This window comes from Besnoitia besnoiti, chromosome X (assembly GCF_002563875.1).
Source record: "Besnoitia besnoiti strain Bb-Ger1 chromosome X, whole genome shotgun sequence".
NCBI classification, from domain to species: Eukaryota; Apicomplexa; class Conoidasida; order Eucoccidiorida; family Sarcocystidae; genus Besnoitia; species Besnoitia besnoiti.
The window spans coordinates 493513-515023 of record NC_042365.1 but is presented as its reverse complement, the minus strand read 5'-3'; the positions used below and the strand labels follow the sequence as shown (position 1 = coordinate 515023).

Here is a 21511-nt window from a genome sequence, read left to right as displayed (position 1 = left end):
TGAAAAAAAAACACAGGTACCTACTTGGTTCCGCTCTGTAACTGCCGCACTCGACGCGGCCCTGAAACCCTCTGAGAAGCTTATTCGTGCCCGCACAGTGCCTGCGGGGGGCCACGCATAGGATGCATGACTGAAGGATCTGCCTTCTACCAAACGCTTCGTGACGCCATAGTCGCTGAAAACACGTGTGAGCAACTACTCACGGCAAGCTGTAATTTGCCAGTAGGAAATACCTTGTGTCCCATTTGTCGCTAGGTCACCCTGCATGCCACAGCACAGTGCTGAGTTAGCTCCTATGACACACCAGATTTGCTACCCCCTGTTCCATAATCCCCCTTCCGCTAGACCGGCCTCTGCAAGGCCAATTTTCCTGCTCTCGTGCTCTAGTCTGGTTCACGTGATGGGATCTAACTCCACTACAGGCACCCGTGTTGCTCACGTAACATGTGTCTCTCTAACCCACGATGCCGCCAAGTCTTCGGGGAACGAAGCGTATTGCCCGATGAGTTCACAGCACCATTGCGCAAGGAGGCTCCTCACCCCGTTCGGCCGCCTTCATGGCTGAGGCTCACCACCGACAACCGTATCACTCAAACCTCCGCACGCCGCAGGAGGAGTTACGCCAGTTGCAGGACAGGGGGATATTGGCTAACACCTGCCTTCCGGCCGAAATGCGCTTTCTCCAATGGCACCACCGTTTGGGAGTCCGACATGGACGAAAGGGAACTGTGCAAGGCGCACAACTCTTTGCATCTCAAAGCAAAGCGCCCCGGCACTTCGCCACACTCTTTTGCAACAGACGGGCATAAACCGAGTCGCCCGTCTCCTCCCTTTCAGTGCTCTCGACCCCGGAACGGTGCTGCCGCGGAAGAGTGGATGATGCCGCCGCGGGGGGCGTCTCTCCTGGCATCCCCACAGCCCTAGTGGAGTCAATGGGGACAGACAGGTAGCACGACATGATGCTCGGGGTAGTATGCGATGACACGAGACAGACATTCACCGGCGATGAATTTGTGCTAGTCCTTCCTGCGGCAATATTGAGGTGTTGCCGAGAGGTACCTGCACAAGAGGCTCACCTCCACCCGACACAATTATGCGAGCGGCACGTATACTCTTCGAAGGAATGAAGGCGCCTATTCGCTACTGATCCCTGATAACAAAAGCATCGCCTCCGTGTCTCAGCATTGGCTGTTCTGAAGTTTTTTCCGCTGGTGCGCGTGTTTGCAGCCAGATGTGGACAGACTTTCGTTCTTAGCAGACTGCCCGCAACAGGGATACGTGCGGATACGCAGCGGAGCGGCTCTCGGGAAGAAACAATTCAGATCCTCGTCTTCAGAGGCTGGGCCACCATTCGGCATAAGGAAGATCTGGCACTGTGGCGCGCTGCCCGGCATTCTGCTGCTGCGCCGCCCCTTGTGTGGGTCAAGAACGCGTTATTCAGTTGGTCGCTTCAGTTGATGCAACCACTGCCTAGTTGCAAGGATGAGCTATGAAAGCGACGCCTTCCCTCAGGCCTTACGCGATCTAGAGGGTGCCTTTACTTGCGACATCGGGAACCGCGTGTCAACCAATGTGGGGAAGAGGCAGGCATACGTGCGTCGGGCAAACGGCCGCCAATAGGTACGGCAGCTTTGAGCTCGTTTTCCAGTCTAGCGAGGCGGGTGCCTGTCCTGACGATGGTCGACCATCCGAATCATAAAGGCCCAAGCTGAGAACCCCCAGGGAATCCGCAAGGAGGTCAGAGCAGAACCGGCAGTTGATCCGCGAGTCACAGATTCGGGAGGAGGGCGCCGGGACAACGCGCACTGCAACTCACCGCGGCTGGGACTGCGGACCACGCCCAGGGCTCGACCACTGAAGGAATACATCCTCCCTCTGCCGACGTTTTTACTCTTCAGCGGCACGGCATGATTTACTTGGTGAACTCCCTCAGCACTTATTGCGTCCGACTTCAGGGCATCTCCCTGCGGCAATCGGCCACTTATTCGGTACCCCCCCCATGCCGACATCCAGGTCAAAAGAGCCACTGCTTCGCATGGTTCTGTTGGGAGCAGCCTTTGCCGTCCTCCTCCATTTGACTCGCGAGGACTTACTTCCCAGCCCGCCGTTCGACATTAAAGAGAATGTGACCAGCGTGCGTGGTTGCCTTCGTATTGCCTCGTCGGCGCGGGTCCCCTCGATTTCGGTCTCTGGGGAAAGGCGCTGTGTGTCGTTTGGCGGCTGCGCAGCATAATACGAGTCACACTGCAAGCCTAAAAAACATACCCTTGAAGAAATGAACCGCTTTGCCTAAAGCACTGCTAAACAGTTGCCCTCGTATACACAGTATCACGCACGTATGTATATGTATATGTATATATATATATATATATATATATATATATATATATATATATATATATATATATATATATATATATACGCATAAATCTGTACGCATGGATATAAAGCCGTACGTACGGTAGAGCCATCTATCTACATCAACATATTTATACATAGGAAGTAATGCCGAACGAACACACGGCGGCCTAATGCAACAGATCTGTATCAATTGTCTGCTCGGGTACACGAACCTTACTGATACCTGCTGTACCTTTTGCACCGCTGCGATCGGCGTGCGCACTCCAGTCCTATGCGATGGTACGCTTTGTAAACGTGCAAGGACTGATCCGCGAGAGGATTACACAGGAACATCTTTGGCGGCTTCATGCTAACACAATTGCTTTAATACACTCGCTTGGACTGTTTAACTGAACGTCTGTTTGAGTTTTGTGGTGTCCACGAAAATTGTCAAACGACGAGATAGCCATTCGGCAGTGTCACTCTTTTGTCTTTTAATTATGCTATGTGGCAGGTCCGCAAAGACGAGCCCAAGCCTCAGTGGCGCCTCAAAAGCCCTTTCATACGCGGGAGGGGGGGGGGCGGGGGGGGGGGGGAAGAGTTAAGGCAGTGGTATACACAGAAAACGGAGGACAACAGGGGGAGAGGGAGGGAATCAGATGCACTGCCACAGCACTAAATAAATACTACTGCAGACGGACATGGACAGCTACCCGAGGACGGTCGACACTTCGATTAGAAGTTGATCATGGTGCCCATAATGTGTGAAATCGGCGATTCCTTTTCTTCTCAAACATAACGACACTGGACCCTTTCCCGCGACCACCATTCCTCGAAGGACGCGTGAGCGCACACTAGCCGCACGACCGTCTTCGTGCGGCACGACCCCCCGGGCCAGGTTGATACTCGACCCCTCGTCGTCTTTGTGCGCTCAGGCTACACGCACAGGAACCCAAACGCGATTCTTGTGCCCGCAGCGATGTGTGCGGCAGTTCTTGTAATACCTTGCGTTCCTAACTTCACAAGCGAGCAGAAGCGCTGCCGGGAGTGCGTTGTCACAAGGGAAGCAAATGCCAATATCCCCTGACCGTCTTCCTCTAACGCGTAAACTGGGACGGCAGCCCAGATGCGACCTGCCCGCGCACAAGGGGTGGTAACCGCGTGCATGTTCAATATTGGCGCCCTTCATACGAAGACGCGCCGTCACAGAGCTAGATGATCCAGATATCCGAATCTGAATTGTAGTCGCACATCGGGTTTGCGGTGGGCCGTAATAAACAAACCAGGAAGACCAGCATGCCTTTGCAGGGACGGAGTGAGTAGCTTGCGTACGTAGACCCACAGGTTCTTCAGTGAGCGTTCCTCCCGCCCCGAATGCACAGCCATCCTCCTATCTAGAAGGAGAGGTTAATCTCGTATGACAGCCGAAAGATACCCACTCGTAGCCACCGCACAGGCAGCCCAGCCACAGGCGCTTGCTGATCGCCCAGTTCTGCAATATTGCCCACTTCCGCAGTCGACCTGTTCTACCGAATGCCGGTGCACGCCGGCCACTAGTGACTACCCCAGAGTTGCTGCACATGAAGGATCGCGAGCACGACACATTGATGACATCCACCAGACAAAAAGAAGACAACTCCCGGATTTCTATGCAGGTTGGGCTCTGCATGCACTTCACACTGGGCTGCGCAAGACGCATATCCAGGTTGCAGGTCAGGCCACTCCACAAACTGTCTCACTCTTGGCGTCTGTGGAGGACGTGGATACACGCTTTTGCTGCGTGGTCCTCAGGAGAGCCGTCACCTGATGACCGGTCTTCGTCTCCGCCAAGCCCCGTCTCAAGAACCATACCCCGCCTCAGAGGGCGGGCGCCTTGCAGGGCGCGCAGAACTACGCAAGGAAATGTTATAGCGGACCCATTGGATACAGTTCTGCGCCCGCATAAGCTCGTACAAAAGCTCGCCCTGCTTCAGCTTTTGATGGAGGAACTGGCGGAAAGTGAGTCGCAACACGTTGAGGACTCTCTCCAGACGTATATGCGCTAACGCGGTATGCAGGAAATTCTTGCCTCGCTTCAAAAGGCGTTGCGCGCAACAGCACAGACTGAATTCAGGCTCAATCACGCTTGGTCACGGGCGCAGTATGGAACGCTACGACGCAAACCGACTACAGAACGTGGCAAAATCAGGGTTGCGGTCGATGCTCTCGTCTCTGCAGCACGGTCATCTTTTGAGCGAGCATCTCTTGCTACTGGCGTAGGGGCAGGGGTAAGGGGTAAACAACCGTCATCCTTGGATGTGGGCCATATGCCACTATACATCCCGGAACCATCTCCAGCATCTGAGGACCTTCTGCGGCTGCGGGAGGTCTATGTCAATCTCCGACATGGGACTAAAACGCGCGGTGGTATTTGTCGAACGGACGAAAACGGCGATCGATTACACACCTGCGACTCCGGCAGTGAGCGGCGGCGCTGTTCGTTGTTTGACACACGTAAAAAAGACAGGTGAATTAAGCTCCCGCCGTATCAAGGGGTGCAGAAGAAATGAGTACTCGTGGAGTGTCGAACTGGCACGTGAAGCCTTGGTACAATAGGGCGGTTATTCGAAATTTTCCAGCAGCTGATTATGCGGATTTCATACACATATGTCTGCTGCCCATTTCGCTACGTTTCCACAGGTGATCAGCACTGTTTTAAAAAAGCAACAACCTGACTCTATCCTTCCAAGTGCCCTTCTTGGCAGCCCGTGCCTGACACTACCCTTCCAAGTGCCCTTCCTGTCAGCGTGTGCGAGATTTATATGAGCATGAAAGTGTGTCCTCGCGTGCTCACCCCGGACTATGGCAGTAGCATGGATACCGTGCAAAATACTGCCACGGGTATTCAGAGGAGAGAACCAACTTACTAGAAAAACAAAAAATTAAAGTATAATTATGGGCTCAAAGAAAATCAAACTAAAAAGTATGACAATACGGAGAATACCGCCAACTCGGCAATTCACAGCATCGGCACGCCGGTCAAGCATCGGACGGAGGTCTTCGCACAGTAGGCTGGTGTGATTTACCGTGCGTTTCAGGCCTCCCTGGGGCTGACGATACCGTTAAGCTGCACGATACGCCACAAGGACCGCGCCCCCGCTCTGCCCGTCTTTCGTTTACAGCGGACTCGACGACTGCTTCTGCGGCGTTGCCTGCCGCGACTACCGGAGACGACCAACGGGGTTCTACTCAAAAGCGTCCTCAACATGTGGGCTTCTCTGACAGCAACGATGAGGAGAATCAACCTACTGTGGGAGCGTCCGCGGGGAACGTGACGGGAACATACGTACGGGTGCCGGACGAGGCAGCGAGTGACTGACCAGTCCAGAAGAATTCGACAGCGGCGGCGAATTCCTTTGGTAGGCTGAGGGGTGAAAAACCGAAACCAGCTGAGGCCACACAGATGATGAATCGGCCCCGCCGGACGCTCCATGACTGTGAGGACACAGCAACGGAAAGTCTGACGGAGGTCAAAGGCAGCAGAGAGCCATCTGCCATCGATACTAAGGGTGCTGTGACCGCTGCAGCGACAACGCATGGAGCAGACGTGGACGAGGCCTGATACGAGCCCCAAAGCGAGCAGCATGGGTTGTCAAGCGAACGTTGGTATCTTACAAGCACTCTTCCGAAGCTGACGCCGTCTGTGGCAGCCCTCCCATTTGTCCCAGGGTTGAGAGGTCAAACAAGATGTTGCCGAGATGATGGAGTGGAGTCGCCAGAAGGCGGGAAGGGGGTTGGCTTCAGTATCCATGAGCCCTCAGCTGAGTATGAAGACATTGCGGCGCTGCGGGATTTGGTGTTGCAACTCAATCGACAGCTTGGAGCTGGTGAGCGACTCGAACAAAAGTCGCCTGCCCGGGGCCACTACAAGCGAATAGCAAGGAAGTTAATATAAACCACACCAGATGTATCTGTGCATGCTTCAGCAGTCTCTAGACCAGCAAAGAGTATACCTTCAACGAGATGACTTGCAAAGCTGAGGTGCGAAGGTGCGTGGTGTACCGTACAACGTGGCAGAGGGATGGAAAACAAAGACCAGGTCGTCCGACGCTATACGTAGAGGTTTGCGTGAGTGGGCAACGACATTCCATTGCAGCGTCAGCGTCATCGGGGGAACCGATTTGGAGAATAGACACCGTTGAAGCGATCGAGAACTGAGATGACATCACGCATAATCAATGTGCGCGTAAGTAAACATGGTTCGGGCATGCTCAGGAATCCTTCGTCATGTTCTGCGGGTACGGCGCTTCGCTTTTTTACCACGCTATTCAAGTCTGCTGGGGGGGGGGGGGGGTGGGGGGGCACGGCGGGCAGCGCCGAAGAGGCGCAATGTCAGTGGACCGAGACTGGTGAGGTGCATGGCGGAACCCAGGAGAACCCACATATTCGTTGAGGTGGCCGGACCATGGCGTGCTGCGCTCAGGACAGCGATGCTTCCTTCCTCTTTGACGATGTGGACTTTGGAGGCGCGCGACGTGCGAGAGACGACCTGGGAGAAGGCACGTCGGGGCTGCCCGCGAGACGTGCGAGGGCGTCGCCGTTGCCTTGGCTGTCTCTCGCGAAAGATCCCAGCAACCCCGGGGATCGTGGCAAACGCCCTGACAACCGAAAACGGCGCAGATGGACGGAGGCGGAGACGGCTCCCAAACAGACCCGAAGCGACCTGCGTCCTCTGCACGGGCATCTGCGTGCGCTGGAGCGTACCGGGAATAGCATTGCATGAAGCCGCAGGCACCGCGTCGCTGGCTACAAATTGCAGTTCCCCCACTGCGAGCCAAGCATCCAAACCGCTTCCGCCAAAGAAGCGATAGATGCAAACAGCGTTAGCTGGCCTCTCGCCGGACGTCTCACTGAACAGAGAGACAGCGCTGACTCCAGGGGCAGCCCCCGGTTCAACGCTCCAGCTAGCGGGCCCTGTTCCTACGTGTCCGGGCAACTTGGTTACAGCCGGAGCGCGTGCCCCCTGGGAACTCCACCCATGGGGCGGATAGCGTGGCATATCGCAATACGAGCACGTCCATAGGACTCATTCAGCTTCGGCTCTGCACCAGGACGCTGGGCCTGGGGCGGGACGTCCTCAGACTAAGAAGCACTGACACCGTCTCCGTGCTGCATTACGAAGCATCAACCTCACGTCTCCTGACCTGTCACGTGTTACGCGCGCACCAAGACCGATAATCTGTGATGTTCCGAGGGGGGAGGATGATGATGCTGAAACGCGGCATTCCGTGCCGCCCGGCAACGATTGGAGCGGCGCTGTATCTCTACCTTCGTTTGGGGAAACGCATAGGCGTCCCAGGAGTTTACAACAAAGCGCTACCTACTGCATCACTGAGATTCGCTGTTTGACCGTGCTTTCGCGGAAAATGATGCGGTGGCGTCACGTTACGCCTATCCGCATGGCGAGGGTCAGACGAGATACCAGGGTACAACAGGAGATCCGTTTTCATCTAGGGTGTGCGCATCATACAGGATGTGAGGAACCGGCACTCTGAGCAAAACCACGGGGGCCAGGATGGGCGGGCATGCCACTACTTCTATGGCACTCTATCGGAAGTGGCATTGAGTGTCGTCCAAAACTTTTTTTTCCGGTATAGAAGTCAGCTACCGCCGTGTCCTCAAAGCAGCTGCCTTTGTGGCCATCTCATGCGCTTGCGTTGCTCAGTGCTGGACTCACAACAGAGAGATTTCGATGGCATGCGCCGACGCACCATAGCCGATGAGAGTTTTTCCTCCTTGGCCCTAGCCGGCTCCCGTATCCAGTATTCTTGGTCTCTGTAGTTTTTCTGGGGCCGTGCATTTCTTCTTTCTTACTTTGAGCCCCTTTATGTCATGTCATCTGTAGACTTGGAGCATTGGTGTGAGCTGGCTCCTCAGAGAAAGCTCAAGACTTGGACACCCGTTTCCACTGTCCAGTTTCGACTTCGCACGCTCAAGCCGCAGCCGAATTACACTTTTTCGGCTTAAGAAAGGCAACACCCTTTTTACACACTGTAGAAGATGTCTAGGGTCAGGAGGAATGCATCGAGGCTCAATTCAGAAAAGGCGAGGCGACGGCTGTGCGATATCCGTTTCCGCGACTCGTAGCTGAAGGTGCTGTGTAAGCAGCAGAGCCAGAGAAGAGCTACGTGACTCGTGCTTCGCGGCTTCCTGTTCTGGCGAGTGGATGCCCTTTTGGGCTACCCTGTCGCCGCGCGTACCCGTATTCCCTACTTTTGCGCCGTCTGCGCCGCTATACACGATACAGATGTATATCAAAGATTTCTTGACTGCGGGGCGCCCTTCTCCGCAACAGTATCCGGCCCAGATTAGCAGGCTGAGAACCGATAAAGCGTGCCTCGTGCCTGTGCAACGAAAAATAAAACCCTTGAGATGATAGCGTGTTCATCGCAGCCGAAACAACGCTTGTCGAAAACAACGCTTCTTGACAAGCAAGAAGAGAAGCTGCCGCGGTGCACGCCAGCGCGTGAACGCCCAGTTCGTTCGCACACTGGCTCGATGTGGATCACAAGGGTAATGCATGCATTCACCCAGAAAGCGCTGTGCCCTATGGATGAGCACCCCGAACGTTCTGGCGGTGTCCTGTGTAGCGTGGAGTCGATCCAGACTTGGGAAACTACCAACTTGTAAGTTTGTCTCCTTGCTTCCGGCCATTCAATCTCCTACAACCACAGATGATAATTCCAGCAGCGCAGCTTCACGCGGTTGCGGCCGCCGTCGGCCTTCTTTATGACCTTCGTGCAGACCTGCACACTGAGGGCCTCTAGTACGGCCGCCCGTACCCTCTCGCGAAGCCTCCGCGAGGGCGGTAAATCGGGCGGAAACCTCCGCGTGTGCCCCTGAGGAAAAACGGCAAAAGAGTGAAGACACAAGCATCGATCGACTCGGTACGCGGGGCTCCAGACCTACAAACAGCTTCAAAACTGCTAGCGGCTCAGTCTGGCACAATGCCGCGCAGTTTCTGAGCGAACAAGTGGAGCCAACGAGACGTCAAGCCCCTTAAAAGGCACGCGAGAGGCTTCTGCGCCTCTCTCGCCTTCGCGCCGCCTTTCGGAGCCTTCGCCCATGCGTCTGGGTGCCTCCCTGCTCGCTTGGAAGGCAACTGCGGCAGCGTCGCGTTAGCGACCATCCCCAAGCAAGGTGGGAGGGAGGCGACGACCGTCTCGGAAGGCGTACGGAAGCACTGGGCTCCCGGTGTCACAGCACTAAGACGTAGAGACATCTGCGATACTGAGACGACTCCGGGATACTGAAAAACACTAACAGACCCACCCTTGAGAAACACCTGCGACACTGGGAAGGCTCAGGATTCTGAAAAACGAAAAAAACTCAACGCTTGAGACCGCGCTCGCGGTCGCCGGCGCTCTCGGCATGCACACAGCGGGCAGTGCGACAGCCGTCGGCTCCCTCAAGACCACCCTTTCGAGCGTCAGCCGCAAGAGCTGGGATGGCGCACGCGGCCGGCCGGCGCGCACGACCTCATCAACTCCGGTCCTCCGACGCAAACACACCTGCCGCCTCGCCCCATCATCATGCCGGCTCCTGCCATCCGCGCTCCACGCCAGCCGCCCCTTCCGCGGGCAAAGCCAGGGATGTTTTTCCGCTTCGCGACGACCTGCGGCACACACACACCCACCCGCACAGACGCATCTAGCAGATATGCGCAGATTCTCGCGGAGGCAGCGCCAAAGAGAGACGCATCCGCTAAAATCAAGACGCGCAACCCGTGGAGGGATGCAGCATAACCGAGAGCGTTACAGGCACGGTATCCGCGCGCATGCAGACACTCGGCGTGAAGATAAAAATAACGACGTCTACCTCCCACTCCACTCGCAAATACATATACCCAATACTATATGATATATAAATAGATATAAATGCGTATATATATATATGAATACGGTACAGGAGCCAAGAGAGCCAACGCACCGCCTGAAAGTCGGTGCTGTGGCAGCGGGCGGAGCCGCAGCGGACGGGTGGGACCGAGCTGGTCATAGCGGCGCAAGCCCCGTGCGCTGTCAGCATGCCGATGCGCGTGTCTGTTCCCAGTATGGTTGATGGGACGGCCGAAGAAAGGCGTCTTGCAGCTGTCTCCACCCCTAGGTCGCGAGGTGTTAACAGGAACTCAGAAAAGTCCTTGCGAACGCGTCCGCGCACACCCCGCGCCCCAGAGAGAACTGGCAGGAAAGAAGCAAAAACAGAATTTTCCGTACCTTGATCTGACGTTGCTTGAAGACCGTATCCGAAAGCAGAAGCGCGTTCTGGACCGCGGCCTCGCTATTGAACTCGATGTATGCGTACCCTGGCAGAACAACAGCCGCCACTAACTTCCCGGCTAAACACGCTCTTCTTTGAGACGCACTTCCCTTCTCGCCGCTAGCATGATCTCAAAGGACCAGAAGCAGGGGATACAGAAAAAAAAGTCGTGTATAATCCATGCATAGCAGGCCTGAACAGAGTTCAGTCGCGTGAGCCGATCCGCCCCTCCGCGGACAGACGCCAGGCTCCAGGGAACGAGGGCGCTGCGCCCGATGCTGACGGCTGGTCGACACACGAGCGAGACGCCCAGGAGGACCGCGCATGCAAACTGTACCCCATACAGTTCTTTTGAACGGACAGGCGCGCAAACTCACGGAGCAGGCGACTCTTCCGCGTGCGCGACTGCGCGCGACTCAGCGAGGAAGATACTGCCCCTCCCCCCCCCCCCCCCCCCCCCCCCCCCGTTCCCCTCCCCCCACGAGCGCAGCATTCGCTGTTGCATATTGCTTCGCGCGTTCTCGATGTACCTTTCGGATGCCCAGTGTACTTGTCAACCATGATTGTAATTCGATTGATTGTGCCGCACGACTTGAAATGCTCCTGAAGCTCGGCGGGCGTCGAGGAATAATCCACCTGCATGTGCAGAGCAAGAGAGGAGTGCCCACGCGTGGCAGAGGCCCGGAGGACAGAGGGTGACTCAGACGCAGTCCTCGGGCTTTTCTCCTTCCTTCGCTGCTGGTCAGCAGCCCGCGCGCCCTCAAAGCATCACGCGGTCCGCTTTTACAGCACGCGCACATTCGCATGCGCGTCTCTCCCTCATCGAGAGATACGAGTGAACGGTGTACACATACAGCCACAACAACGACAGCGGCAACCAAACTGCGTCGCCCGGGCGTCCCTACCCACAAATATCTATGTACATACATATACATTCAGGTGTGTGCCTAGACAGCAGCTGGAAGCTCGAACACACACATGAATATATATAATAATTACATAAAGATGTGGGTTTTGGAGAGATGGAGGCCGCGTTTGTGGGGACGTCCTTACATTGCCAACGTAAACCGATCGGCGGTCAACTTCGTCTGTGTCCGCTGCGGCGAAGTTCTGCGCGTTGCCAGCCGCTGCGGCGGCATCGCCAGGGCCCCCGGGGCCTCCGGCGTGAGGGCTTCCACTCTGCACCATCGAGTACGCAGCTTCTTCTGTCATGTACTGCGACAGCAAACACACAACACACCTGCCCTCGTCTTGTGCTCCGCCCCACCTCTCAGGTGCAGAACTCTGCGGCCGGGCCTCGCCTCAACCTCCAGAGGCAGGGCTGGACTTCTTTTCGCGGCACTCGTCCGCACTGCCGAAGATACGCGAGGCGCTTCTTTGCATGCGCAGGCAGCGCCTTCGCCTCCTCGCCGCGCTGTCGCGTTGGGTGCGCGCCCCGGCGAGAGAAGAGACAAGGGCAGCTCACCCAGTGGCCTGCGAAGCTGCTCCCCTCTCCTCCCCGTCCCAAAGACCCTGCCTGACTCGCACCCCAGGGGCTGCTCCGGCGATGGCCCAAACAAAAAGCGGCGAGAGAGCAGCCAAGCGGCGAAAGCAGCGAGCGAAGGGCGACAAAGAAAACTCGTGTGCGGTCGACCCGCGGCTGTGGTCCGGAGCCACGCGGACTGCGCCTCTGTGGGGAGCCTGCCTTACGACCCTGAGGGCAGCGAGGCTCACCTGCAGCTTCTGCAGTTCATCCCAGTCGGAGTCCAGACTCTGAACCTGCTCCTCCAGCGCGCGGATGCCCTCTGCAGACAGAGAGACGCATGCGACCGCGGAGACACCGCGGAAGGCGGCCAAGACAGTCCCCAAATGCTTCATTATTGCACTACACTGCCATCTCCTGGACTGCTTAAAACAGCTAAAAGTCTTGAGTTGCATACACACGTCAGCAGTTAAAGATCCACGAAGGAGTCCCGTCCCCTCGGACCAGTTCCACGTCCGCGGCGGGGATCGGCGCCGGCGCCCTCATCCAGCAACGCGCCTTCGCACCTCGAGATGCGGGTTCGCTGTTTCGCGCCGAGTTCCCTGCCTGCGTCCCTTCCCAATGACCAGCGCACGAGCCGAAGCGTCCCGGTGGTCGGAGTGAGGCCTCTCCGACCGGGGCGGAAGGGGGGGAAGAGCGGAGTGCCCTTGGTGCGCGTGGAGACTCACCTGCCCTGGCACCAGCGCCTTCGGCGCCTGCTGCAGCGTCCTGCGAGGGCAGCGACGCCGGCGTCGTTGACGCGGCGTTTGCGGCCGGCGACGTGAAGGAGGAAAAAGACGCACTTTCCTCCTCTCGTTGCGCGCCCTGCGAGAAGCTCGCGCTCTCGCCGTTCGCGTACGAACGCGACGCCGCGGGCGCCGCGCCGCCCTCCTCGCGCCCTTCCGGCGCAGCTGCGGAGGCGCTTGAGCCGAACATCTCGAATGCAGAGGAGGCGCGCGAGACGAAGCGGAGACACGAAGAAGACGCGGAGCGACGGCCTGACCGCGAGCGGTGCACAACCGAGGAGACTCAGACACGCTAAGCGCGAGACGCCGCAACAGGACGCAGCGCAGAGACGAAGTTGCCGAAAGTTGAGAGAAAGCTGCCGCAGAAAGCGAGAGACAGAGGAGGAGACAACGAAGAGGCTCAGAGCGGGACGAGCAGTAGCGCGTGCTCAAGGCCAAGAGAAGGCCGCAATGACAGGCGGAACAAAAAAACGAATTTCAACGCCTCCCGACGCCTAGACTTACACGTGGCTCGCCGGGCGCGGTCGCTGGTAACTGTCGGACGACGCCTTCGGCTGCGGGAGCGGCGCTTCGTTCTGCGTTCTTCGAAGGCCGCACGCAAAGCTCACAGAAAGTCAAATGACCAGAGAAGGGACGGAGGAAATCCCAGAGGGAGAGAGAAGAGACAAGGGCACACCGAAGACAGAACACAGTTCCAGCGTTGACTCGCTCGAGCTCACTCGGCGCGTTGCCGAGGCTGGTCGCAGCGACCTGCGCACGCCGATGCGCAGCGAGGAGAGGAAGGCCGAAAACTGAGGCCTGCAGGAAGCTGAAAGCTGAATCCGTTACAGAACTCCCGCAGCGGTACGCAGAGCCGCACACGCACTCACGAAGAGGGTAACCGAGCACCTCAGGGGCTGGCGGCGGGACGAAGACCTCCGCTGCACAAAAAAAATGAAGCGCTTAAGATGACGCCGACAACCGAGAGAAAGAACAGAGGTAATCTCCCGAATCGTGCGTTAGGCAGAAGAAAAACGCAGCTGGAGCTCTCTGCGGAAGGCGGGCGCCACCGCCGTCAAGGAATGCAGAGTGCAGTGCCCCCGTGCACTTGAGACGAGGGGAACGAAGACTACGCACAAAAGGCGCGCTCGGCAGAGCTTTAGGCTTTCTGCCGAAGGAAGAAGAAAATGCGACACGCGCCGCCCGGCGGAGCTCAAGACCGCAGGAGGGAAGCCACGCTGCCCAGAGGGAGAGACAAATGAAGGCGGGCTGGAGGCACGAGGGACGTCGCCGCGCACCGCATACAGGTGCTTGCAATGGATGCTTTTGAGGATAATCACAAGAAAGGAGAAGAGTCGTTTTCACTGCTGAAACCTCGCGGCTTCCACGGCCATTTGGCCCCCTGTGCGTTCCTTGCGAAAAAACGGGAGAGTCGCGCCGGCGCATGCAGCGGAAAAAACGGCTCGAAGTCCGTGGCTGCGCTTCGCTGCGCTTCGCGCATCTTCTGTGCGTCGGGAGTCTTTCCTCTTCACCGCCGCTCAACACGTCTCCTCGGTACTATTCTTTTCGATTTGCGGCACGTTCCCTTCGCTGTGTCTTTCTTCGCGGTGGCACGGAGGCCAGGTCGCCTGCGTCACCTCAGCAGCGAGCACGAGAGAGAGAGGGACCTCGTCGACCCAGACAGTTTGCGCCGGCGGGGCTTCAGGGAAACTTTGTCACTCGCGGAAGGCCGCGCTCTTGTTTTCCCGCACTTTTCCACCCCTCCTGACGCAGTGAAGCGGGCTTTTCGTCTCGTCGCCGCGCCCGTGCCCTGCCCAGTCGGGAGTTTTGTGGTTTTCCCAGCGTTCCATCCCTCCCCAGGCGACGACTGCCTAGCCGCGCAGCAGATCACCGCACGCGCGTCGACCGACTCGCCCAGCCGAGCGCACCACATGCCTCTCGCGCTCGGAAAGGTCTCCGCGCCGGCGCCGAGACTCCGCAGCCGACGCATGCGTCCGTTTGCACCCGCGAGCATGGGGGCGCGCCCGTGCCGAGTTTGACTGCCGAGATGACTCAACTGCACTCCGCAGCGGCGCCGCGGGCCGCGCAGGCGGCCGCGGGGCCCCAGGTCGGCGAGCAGAGCGTGCGCAGAGACGCAAGACAGGACGGCGAAGGCCTCCTCCACGCCGCCGATGCGGTGGACGCCTTCGAACCTTCCAGCGGCAGGGCGACTGAGGAGAGCGAGCCCGCGCCGCCGGCGTCTGATACGTCTGAGACGCCTTCGCAGCGGGACTCGCCCTCGCTAGCCGAGCCTCTCCCCTCACCGGATGCGCAGGCGTCTTCCGCCGCAGGCAACGCGAGACCCAAGGCGCGGAGCCCCTCGTCGCGGGCCTCGAGACCCCCAGCTGCAGCCGCGGCTGCAGCTCCTCCCCGCGCCGAGGGAGAGTCTTTGCAGCTGCCGCTTGCGCTGCCCTCCTCTGCCTCGCCGGCGTCTCTGCCGGCCTCCTCGCCCTCGTCGCGCGGCTCGGGCGTGCGGCGCGGGCGCTTCACGGCGGCGGAGCGGCTGCGACTGCTGCATGCGCTGGAGGAGCATGCGCCACTGTGGGGCTACGGCTCAGTGAAGGAGGCGGTGATGGATTTATCTGAGCCTGCGCGGCGGGACGCGTCGCGCAGCGCGATTGCGAAGCGCGAGCGGTTCGCCACGCTCGCGCGTTACCTGCCAGAGCGCCCGCCCTCGTCGGTCTACCTCTTCATTCGGCGCACGCTGTGCGTCGCGTTGCAGGTGCGCAAGAAGGGCGCCTGGAGCGAGGAGGAAGTGAAGACGCTGGTTGCGCTCGAGAGCGACTTGCGCACAACCAACCCCGGAGACCGCTTCGCGCGCATCGCGCAGATCCTCAACCGGACGGCCTGCTGCGTCTACGACAAGTGGAAAGAGCTGCAGCCGCGGCTCTTCGCGGTGGAGGAAGAAAAAAGGCAGAAAGCCTCGGCGCAACGCGCCGAGTCGACGCTCGTGCCCAGCGCCGGCGAAGACGCTGAGGCGCACGGGACGTCGCCGCCCCCCGACGGAGAGGAGGAGGAGGAGGCAGGCGCCGCGGCGCAGCCCGAAGGCGAGCGGAAGACGCGCGTGGAGCTGCGGCGCGAGCAGGCGCAGCAGTACGCGTCGCTGCTGGATGCGAACTGTGCGCTGCCCACGACGACTCTGGTCTTGTATCGGCGGCCGACTTCAATCGATTCCTCCGACCTGACGTTTCTTTGGCTGAAAGTCCAGGAGCTCTCGGGGGAGACGCTGCCGGCGTGCGGCGTGAAGTGGCGCCAGCTGCAGACGCGGTTCTTCCCGCAGTCGACTGCGTCGCATCTGCGGCTGCAGTACACCTTCAACGTCGTTCCGCTCGAGTTGGCTCGGCGCATGGGAGTCCCCTCTGCGCTGCCCGTCCTTCTTCGCCGCGCGGTGCGCTGCATGTACCGCCGGCTGAAGCTCGAGACGCAGAAGGCGCAGCAGGAGCTCTGCGAGGCTCTGCGAGACGTCCAGCGCGCCTTCGGTGCGGCGGCCGCGCGGCACAAGGAGACCCTGCTCGGGCTCGAGTCCAGCGCCGCCTCTGGCGAGGACCTCGCGGCGCAGGACTCGCTCGCCGGAGAGGAAGGCCTCAGCGGCTTCGCGGACGTCGACTGCCTGGACATCGCGCCCTACTGCCCGCCGGCGCTGCTCACCTGGGCCTTCCGCCACACTGTGCGGTCGCTGTGCCCGCCGCGCGACTTTGTCTACGACGCGCCCACCGCCAAGGCGGAGAAGAAGGAGAGAGGCAGGCGCCGGGTGCTGAAGCGCGAGAGCGAGGCGGGCGACTCCGACGCAGCGGACGCTGGCTCAGAGACGGAGGCAAAGCAACCGCGATCCACCACCAAGGACTACTCCGCATTCCGCCATCTGCGGTTCGTCCCGGGGCAGCGCCTTGGCCTCGCACAGCAGACGCGGTTGCTCGCCTACCACCTGAAGATGCTTGGCAAACGCGTGAGCCGCAAGCGCGACGAATTCATGTTCCTCAGGGGCGCGCTGCCCTGCGACGAGTTCGCGGCAGCTGTGCGCCGCGCCCTCCGCCGAAAGAGCCGACGCCTCAAGGCCGGCGCCAGCGAGCCAGACGGCGACGCGGAGGAGACCGCGTCGCAGGACGACGAGGCGAGGGAGAGGAGTCGAGAGGCGCGGCGCGGGCGACGCAGAGAAGAGAGGCGCGCGAGGAAGCGGAGAGGCGGGTCGCGCGGCAGACGAGAACCTGAGGAGGGAGAGGAGGAAGGAGAGGACGAAGACGGACGGGGCACCGACGCGGGCTGCTCAGGCTCGTCGCCGTCGGCATCTGAAGGCGAAGAGGAGGACTCCCTAGAAGACCGTCGGCTCGAGGAAGAAGAGCGCGCGAAGGAGGCGACGATGGACGAAGAGGAGAAGAAGATGAAGTGGCTCGCAGAGGAGCGCGAGCTGGGACGTCACGGCGTCCTTTCGCTACTGCGGCGCGAGGGCAAGAAGGAAATCCGCCGCCTGCAGAAATACAACGAAAAATTCTTCACGTTTGGCACGCGACACCACAGCGCCCAGGCGCTTGCCCGGGCGTGGAAAGACGACTTCGAATCCCCGTTTCCGTCCTTCCCGGGGGCCTTTCTCCCCTCTTTTGCGTCCTCACCGGCTCTCCCCCCGCCCTCGCAGCCTCTGGCTGCGGCTTCAGAGGAGAGTCGCGGAGACGCCGATCGCAGGATGGCGCTGTGCGACATCGCGCGAGACGAAGTTGGCGCGCCCGGAGAGGAGACAGGAGGCCAGCAGGCGGGGGGGGCGCAGCGAGCGAGACGGGGCCGGAGGGAGGCGCGGGAGTTAAATGGAGCTCGACTCGCAGAAGGAGAACCTGCGGCGCGCGAGGAAGAGCAACGAGAAGACGCTCCCTCAGAAGGCAGGCGAGGAAAGAAACGAAGAGGCGAGGCAGGCGCTGAGTCGGGCGACACGCGGAAAAGGAAAAAATTGCAGGGAGGAGACGGCGCGCAGAACGGCGCGCCAGAGGCCGAAGCGCGGAGACACCAAACCGCAGTGGGCGCACCCCTGGGCGGAGACCGAAGCGGCGACGCAGGAACGATGCAAAGCGACTCAGAAGACCGCGAGGCAGCGAAACCCGACGCATCCCGCTTACCGAAGAAACGAAAGCAGAAGGTCGCGCGCGAGAGAGAGGAAAGCCGGGAGAGGCGGCCTGAGGAGAGAGAGAGCTGGCGGGAGGCAGACATGGACGAAGTTGAGGGAGCGCAAGCGCCAGAGGACCTCGAATGCGCCGCAGGGAGGGAGGACGCCGCAGAGTCCGAAGCAGGGGAGTGCGGACTTGAAGAGCGTGTAGAGGTCGAGACGCAGGCAAGCGACGCGGGGAGAACCGCAGAAGAAGGCGCGGACGCTGTCCGCGAGGAAGCGGCTGCAGCGCCTCAGCATGCGGGACAGGGGCAGACGGAGGAAGCTCCCAGATGCAGAGGCGAGGAGGAGGCGGTGGGGTCACCCCGTCGCCTGCGCAGAGCCGCGAGCGCCGCGAGTGCCGCGAGCGCCGCGGAGGGAGTGGAAGGCCGCCGCCTCAGCGTGTCTGCCGCAGAGGAGGAAGCAGAGCGAGGTGAGCCAGGCGCCGAGGTGGAGACGCGCAGTGGAGAAGGAGAAGAGGCGGGAGGGCGGGCAGAGGGACCTGCGCGCGCAGGCGATGCGCAGAAGAAGAGAAGAGTTCACAGCAGTGAAGCCGAGAGGGAAGGCGGTCTGGGAGTCGAGGGTGAGTGGCAAGAAGCTGCAGACACGCGTGCGCCGAGCCCACGCAAAGAGCGAGATCGTGGAAGGGAGGAACGCGGGACGCGTGAGAGGTGCACAGAGGCTGAAGAGGCAGTGGAAAATCGGCGCGACGGCAGCGGCGTCCGCGCAGAGTCCAGCCAAGACGACCTGAGCGCGCAACAGCTTGTGAGGGCCACCAGAGAGAAAAAGAGAGAAAAAAAGAGGGAGAAGAAACGCCATCGGCTGCTGTCAAGAGCCCTCGACGCCGATTACGACGCACAGGAGCTCAAGGGAGGAAACGTGGAGAGCTGGGGGGGGGCAGCTGAAGGAGAGGAAGGCGCGCGGCAGCCCGCAGAGGCGGCGGCCTGGGGAGACGGGGCGAGCGAGACACGGAACGAAGCACAAGAAAACGTGCCGCGAGAAGAGAAGAAAAGGAAGAAGGAGAAAAAGAAGCAGAAGATACCCTTGGCTGAGGAGATACCGCAGACGCAATACACGCTTCCTGCTGCGGCCGCGGACTGTCAACGAACCGGCAAGGAAGGAGACACCGACCTTCACGGAGAGAAGGAAGACGCGAAAGCGACTGCAGAAGTCCGGGAGAGAAAGAAAAAGAGGATCCCGATTCTGGACGTCGACGAAGAACCTGGAAACGTGCGAGCTTTGCCTTGCGACGGAGAAAGAGATGAAAAAGGAGAGAGCGAAGAAACAGCGACGGCAGAGATGATTGGACTCGAAGACGAGGAAGCCGAACTGGCGGCGCAGAGCGCAGAGAAGCAGAGGAAGGAGAAGAAGAGAAGGAAGAAGCTGCGCAAGGCCGAAGAGGCCGCTCGTGACGCGCATTCTCTGGAAGAGAAACGCAACAGTGAGACAAGAGAGGGCGCAGGGGAAGGCGTGCGTCGAAGGGAACGCGGCACAGGGGACTCGGGTGATGATGCAGGCGAACCTGAGGCCGAGAGGCCAAAAACCGCGTGGCTTAACGATGAAACCGGCATCTCTGGGAACGAGCGAGAGGCGCGGAAGCTGACCCAAGAGGGAGGCGAAGCAGCTAACCCCGACGTCAGGCGCGATGAGCCGCATGTGAAGAAGAAGAAGAAAAAGAAGAGGAAAGACTTTGAAGCAAGGGAGAGTCGAAGAGACAGCGACGCGTTCGAGGGGGACGTGGCTGCTGCAGCAGCCTCCGGCTGTCTGGATCGCAGCGACCGCGGCGACCGCGGTGCCCTACAGCTCGAAGTGGCGGAGGAGGCGAGCGGAAAGAACTCGCGAATTTCAGGGCCAAGCGCTGAGAGAGGAGCGGCGGAGACGGGAGCGACGGGAGAGCGATGGCGACAACACAAGAAGAAGAAGCACGCGCGTTTCGCAGATGCTGCAGACAGCGGGGACCAAGGCGAGGCGCGCAAGGAGGCAGTCGCATCGAGCCAGAGAAGCGAGTGGCCTGGACACGCGGCTCCCACGTCCAGCAAGAATGCCCAGGCGCGACAATCCGGCGACGGAGATGAAGACGAATGTGAAGAAGGCCGAAAGGTCTCGAGCGCGAAACAGGGGAAACAGGCGCCGCGCGGACGCCCAGTCTTCGCCTTGGCGGCGCCTCCCTCGGCCGCGGCTCAAGAAAAGGAAGCTGCGGCGGAGTTCACCGTGGAAGCGAATTCGAGCGACGAAGCCCACCACACGACGCCACGCAAGCCGCGAAAGAAGAAGGTCGGGGCCGCCTCGCCGCCTGCAGAAGCCGAAGGCGTCGCGTGCGAGCCCGACGAGGAAGAGAGCGAGAAAATGAGCGTATACGAGGAAGAAGTGAGGAGACGGAGGAAACGGGAGAAGAAGAAGCGGAAGAAGACAGAAGAGAGGGAAAGAATGGCTCTGCTGATGGCGCGTGCGCAGGACGCAGAGCATGAAGACGAGCTCGAGGGAGCACCACAACGAAGGCTCAATAGCTAGAGAAAAAAGGCAATGTCCGTCCAAGCGGCGCATCGACCCGTCGACGTCTGTTCCGCAGTTTTCGTCTTGAATTTTTTCCGTCCGCCACCGACCTGTCTTTTCAGCCTCCCGCGCACTGGACGCTGTGTCGAGTTTTTGCTTCTGTGGTGTCATCTACACGCAACTATGTATAGATTCGTGTGGGCACGCGGCGCAACGTAGATATATGTACTGCTTCTTGCGCGAATGCGTTTCCCTCGCGCACTGCCTTCGGCAGCGGCTGCACATGTACCCGCGGGTCTGCGCCTGCTTGTGCGTTTGTGCCTCCGCGCCCGCCCTCACATATACGTGTTGTTACCTCGATACGCCTATGTATAGAAGAGAGCCGCGGATGCATATATGTATATATATGTATATATATGTATATACATACGTGTATATACATACGTGTATATACATATATATCTGTATATATGCATGCAGGTGCACGCGCGAGGAGTAGATCTGTGGTCCGTTTTCTGTAGGAACGGGGGGGGGCGTGTCTGTCGGGTCGCGCGCGACCCTCTCCGCCGGGGAAGCGCCCGGCTGCCAGGGAATCGAGTGCGTTCTGCTAGTTTTGTTTGAACCTGTCTGGGCGATCTGGCAGACTGGCTCGCCGGCGCGTGAAGGTAAAGCATGTACTCTGGACTCTGTGCGGCTTCCGCGGAGGGAGAGAACACAGGTACTTGGTAACGACGCCCCAATCAAGCAGCCTAGAGCAACTCTCTGCGCATGCACACGTCCCGCGCGTTTTGCGGTTTACGGTTTAGCCGCAAGGCACGAAACACCTAGAGAACAAGGTCACCCTGCTCTCGTAGGACACAGGGGTTCGGAGAAATCGCGCTTCTGAGGGCCGATAAGCTGCTTTTTCTGCACGTCCAGGCGCACTCCACAGCCCGCGCATGCCCTATTCGCCTGCGGACAGGCTCGGTGTTCAACGCAGAAGCCGCACGC

At 59.6% G+C, this 21511-nt stretch overlaps 2 protein-coding genes across 2 annotated transcripts; one reads left to right on the top strand and one right to left on the bottom strand.

Annotated features, from left to right (window-relative positions):
• Positions 1 to 9142: 9142 nt before the first annotated feature.
• Positions 9143 to 13072, bottom strand: BESB_016290 (RNA recognition motif-containing protein; the record flags this gene model as incomplete). Its single annotated transcript, XM_029360344.1, has 7 exons — positions 9143 to 9218; positions 9891 to 9994; positions 10593 to 10681; positions 11166 to 11271; positions 11689 to 11850; positions 12349 to 12419; positions 12826 to 13072. 7 exons carry the CDS (start codon positions 13070 to 13072, stop codon positions 9143 to 9145), a joined length of 855 nt encoding a protein of 284 aa, XP_029216320.1.
• Positions 13073 to 14908: 1836 nt separating this feature from the next.
• On the top strand, positions 14909 to 20539 carry BESB_016280 (uncharacterized protein; the record flags this gene model as incomplete). Its single annotated transcript, XM_029360343.1, has 1 exon — positions 14909 to 20539. The coding sequence occupies one exon, from the start codon at positions 14909 to 14911 to the stop codon at positions 20537 to 20539; it is 5631 nt and encodes a 1876-aa protein (XP_029216319.1).
• Between the last annotated feature and the right edge of the window lie 972 nt (positions 20540 to 21511).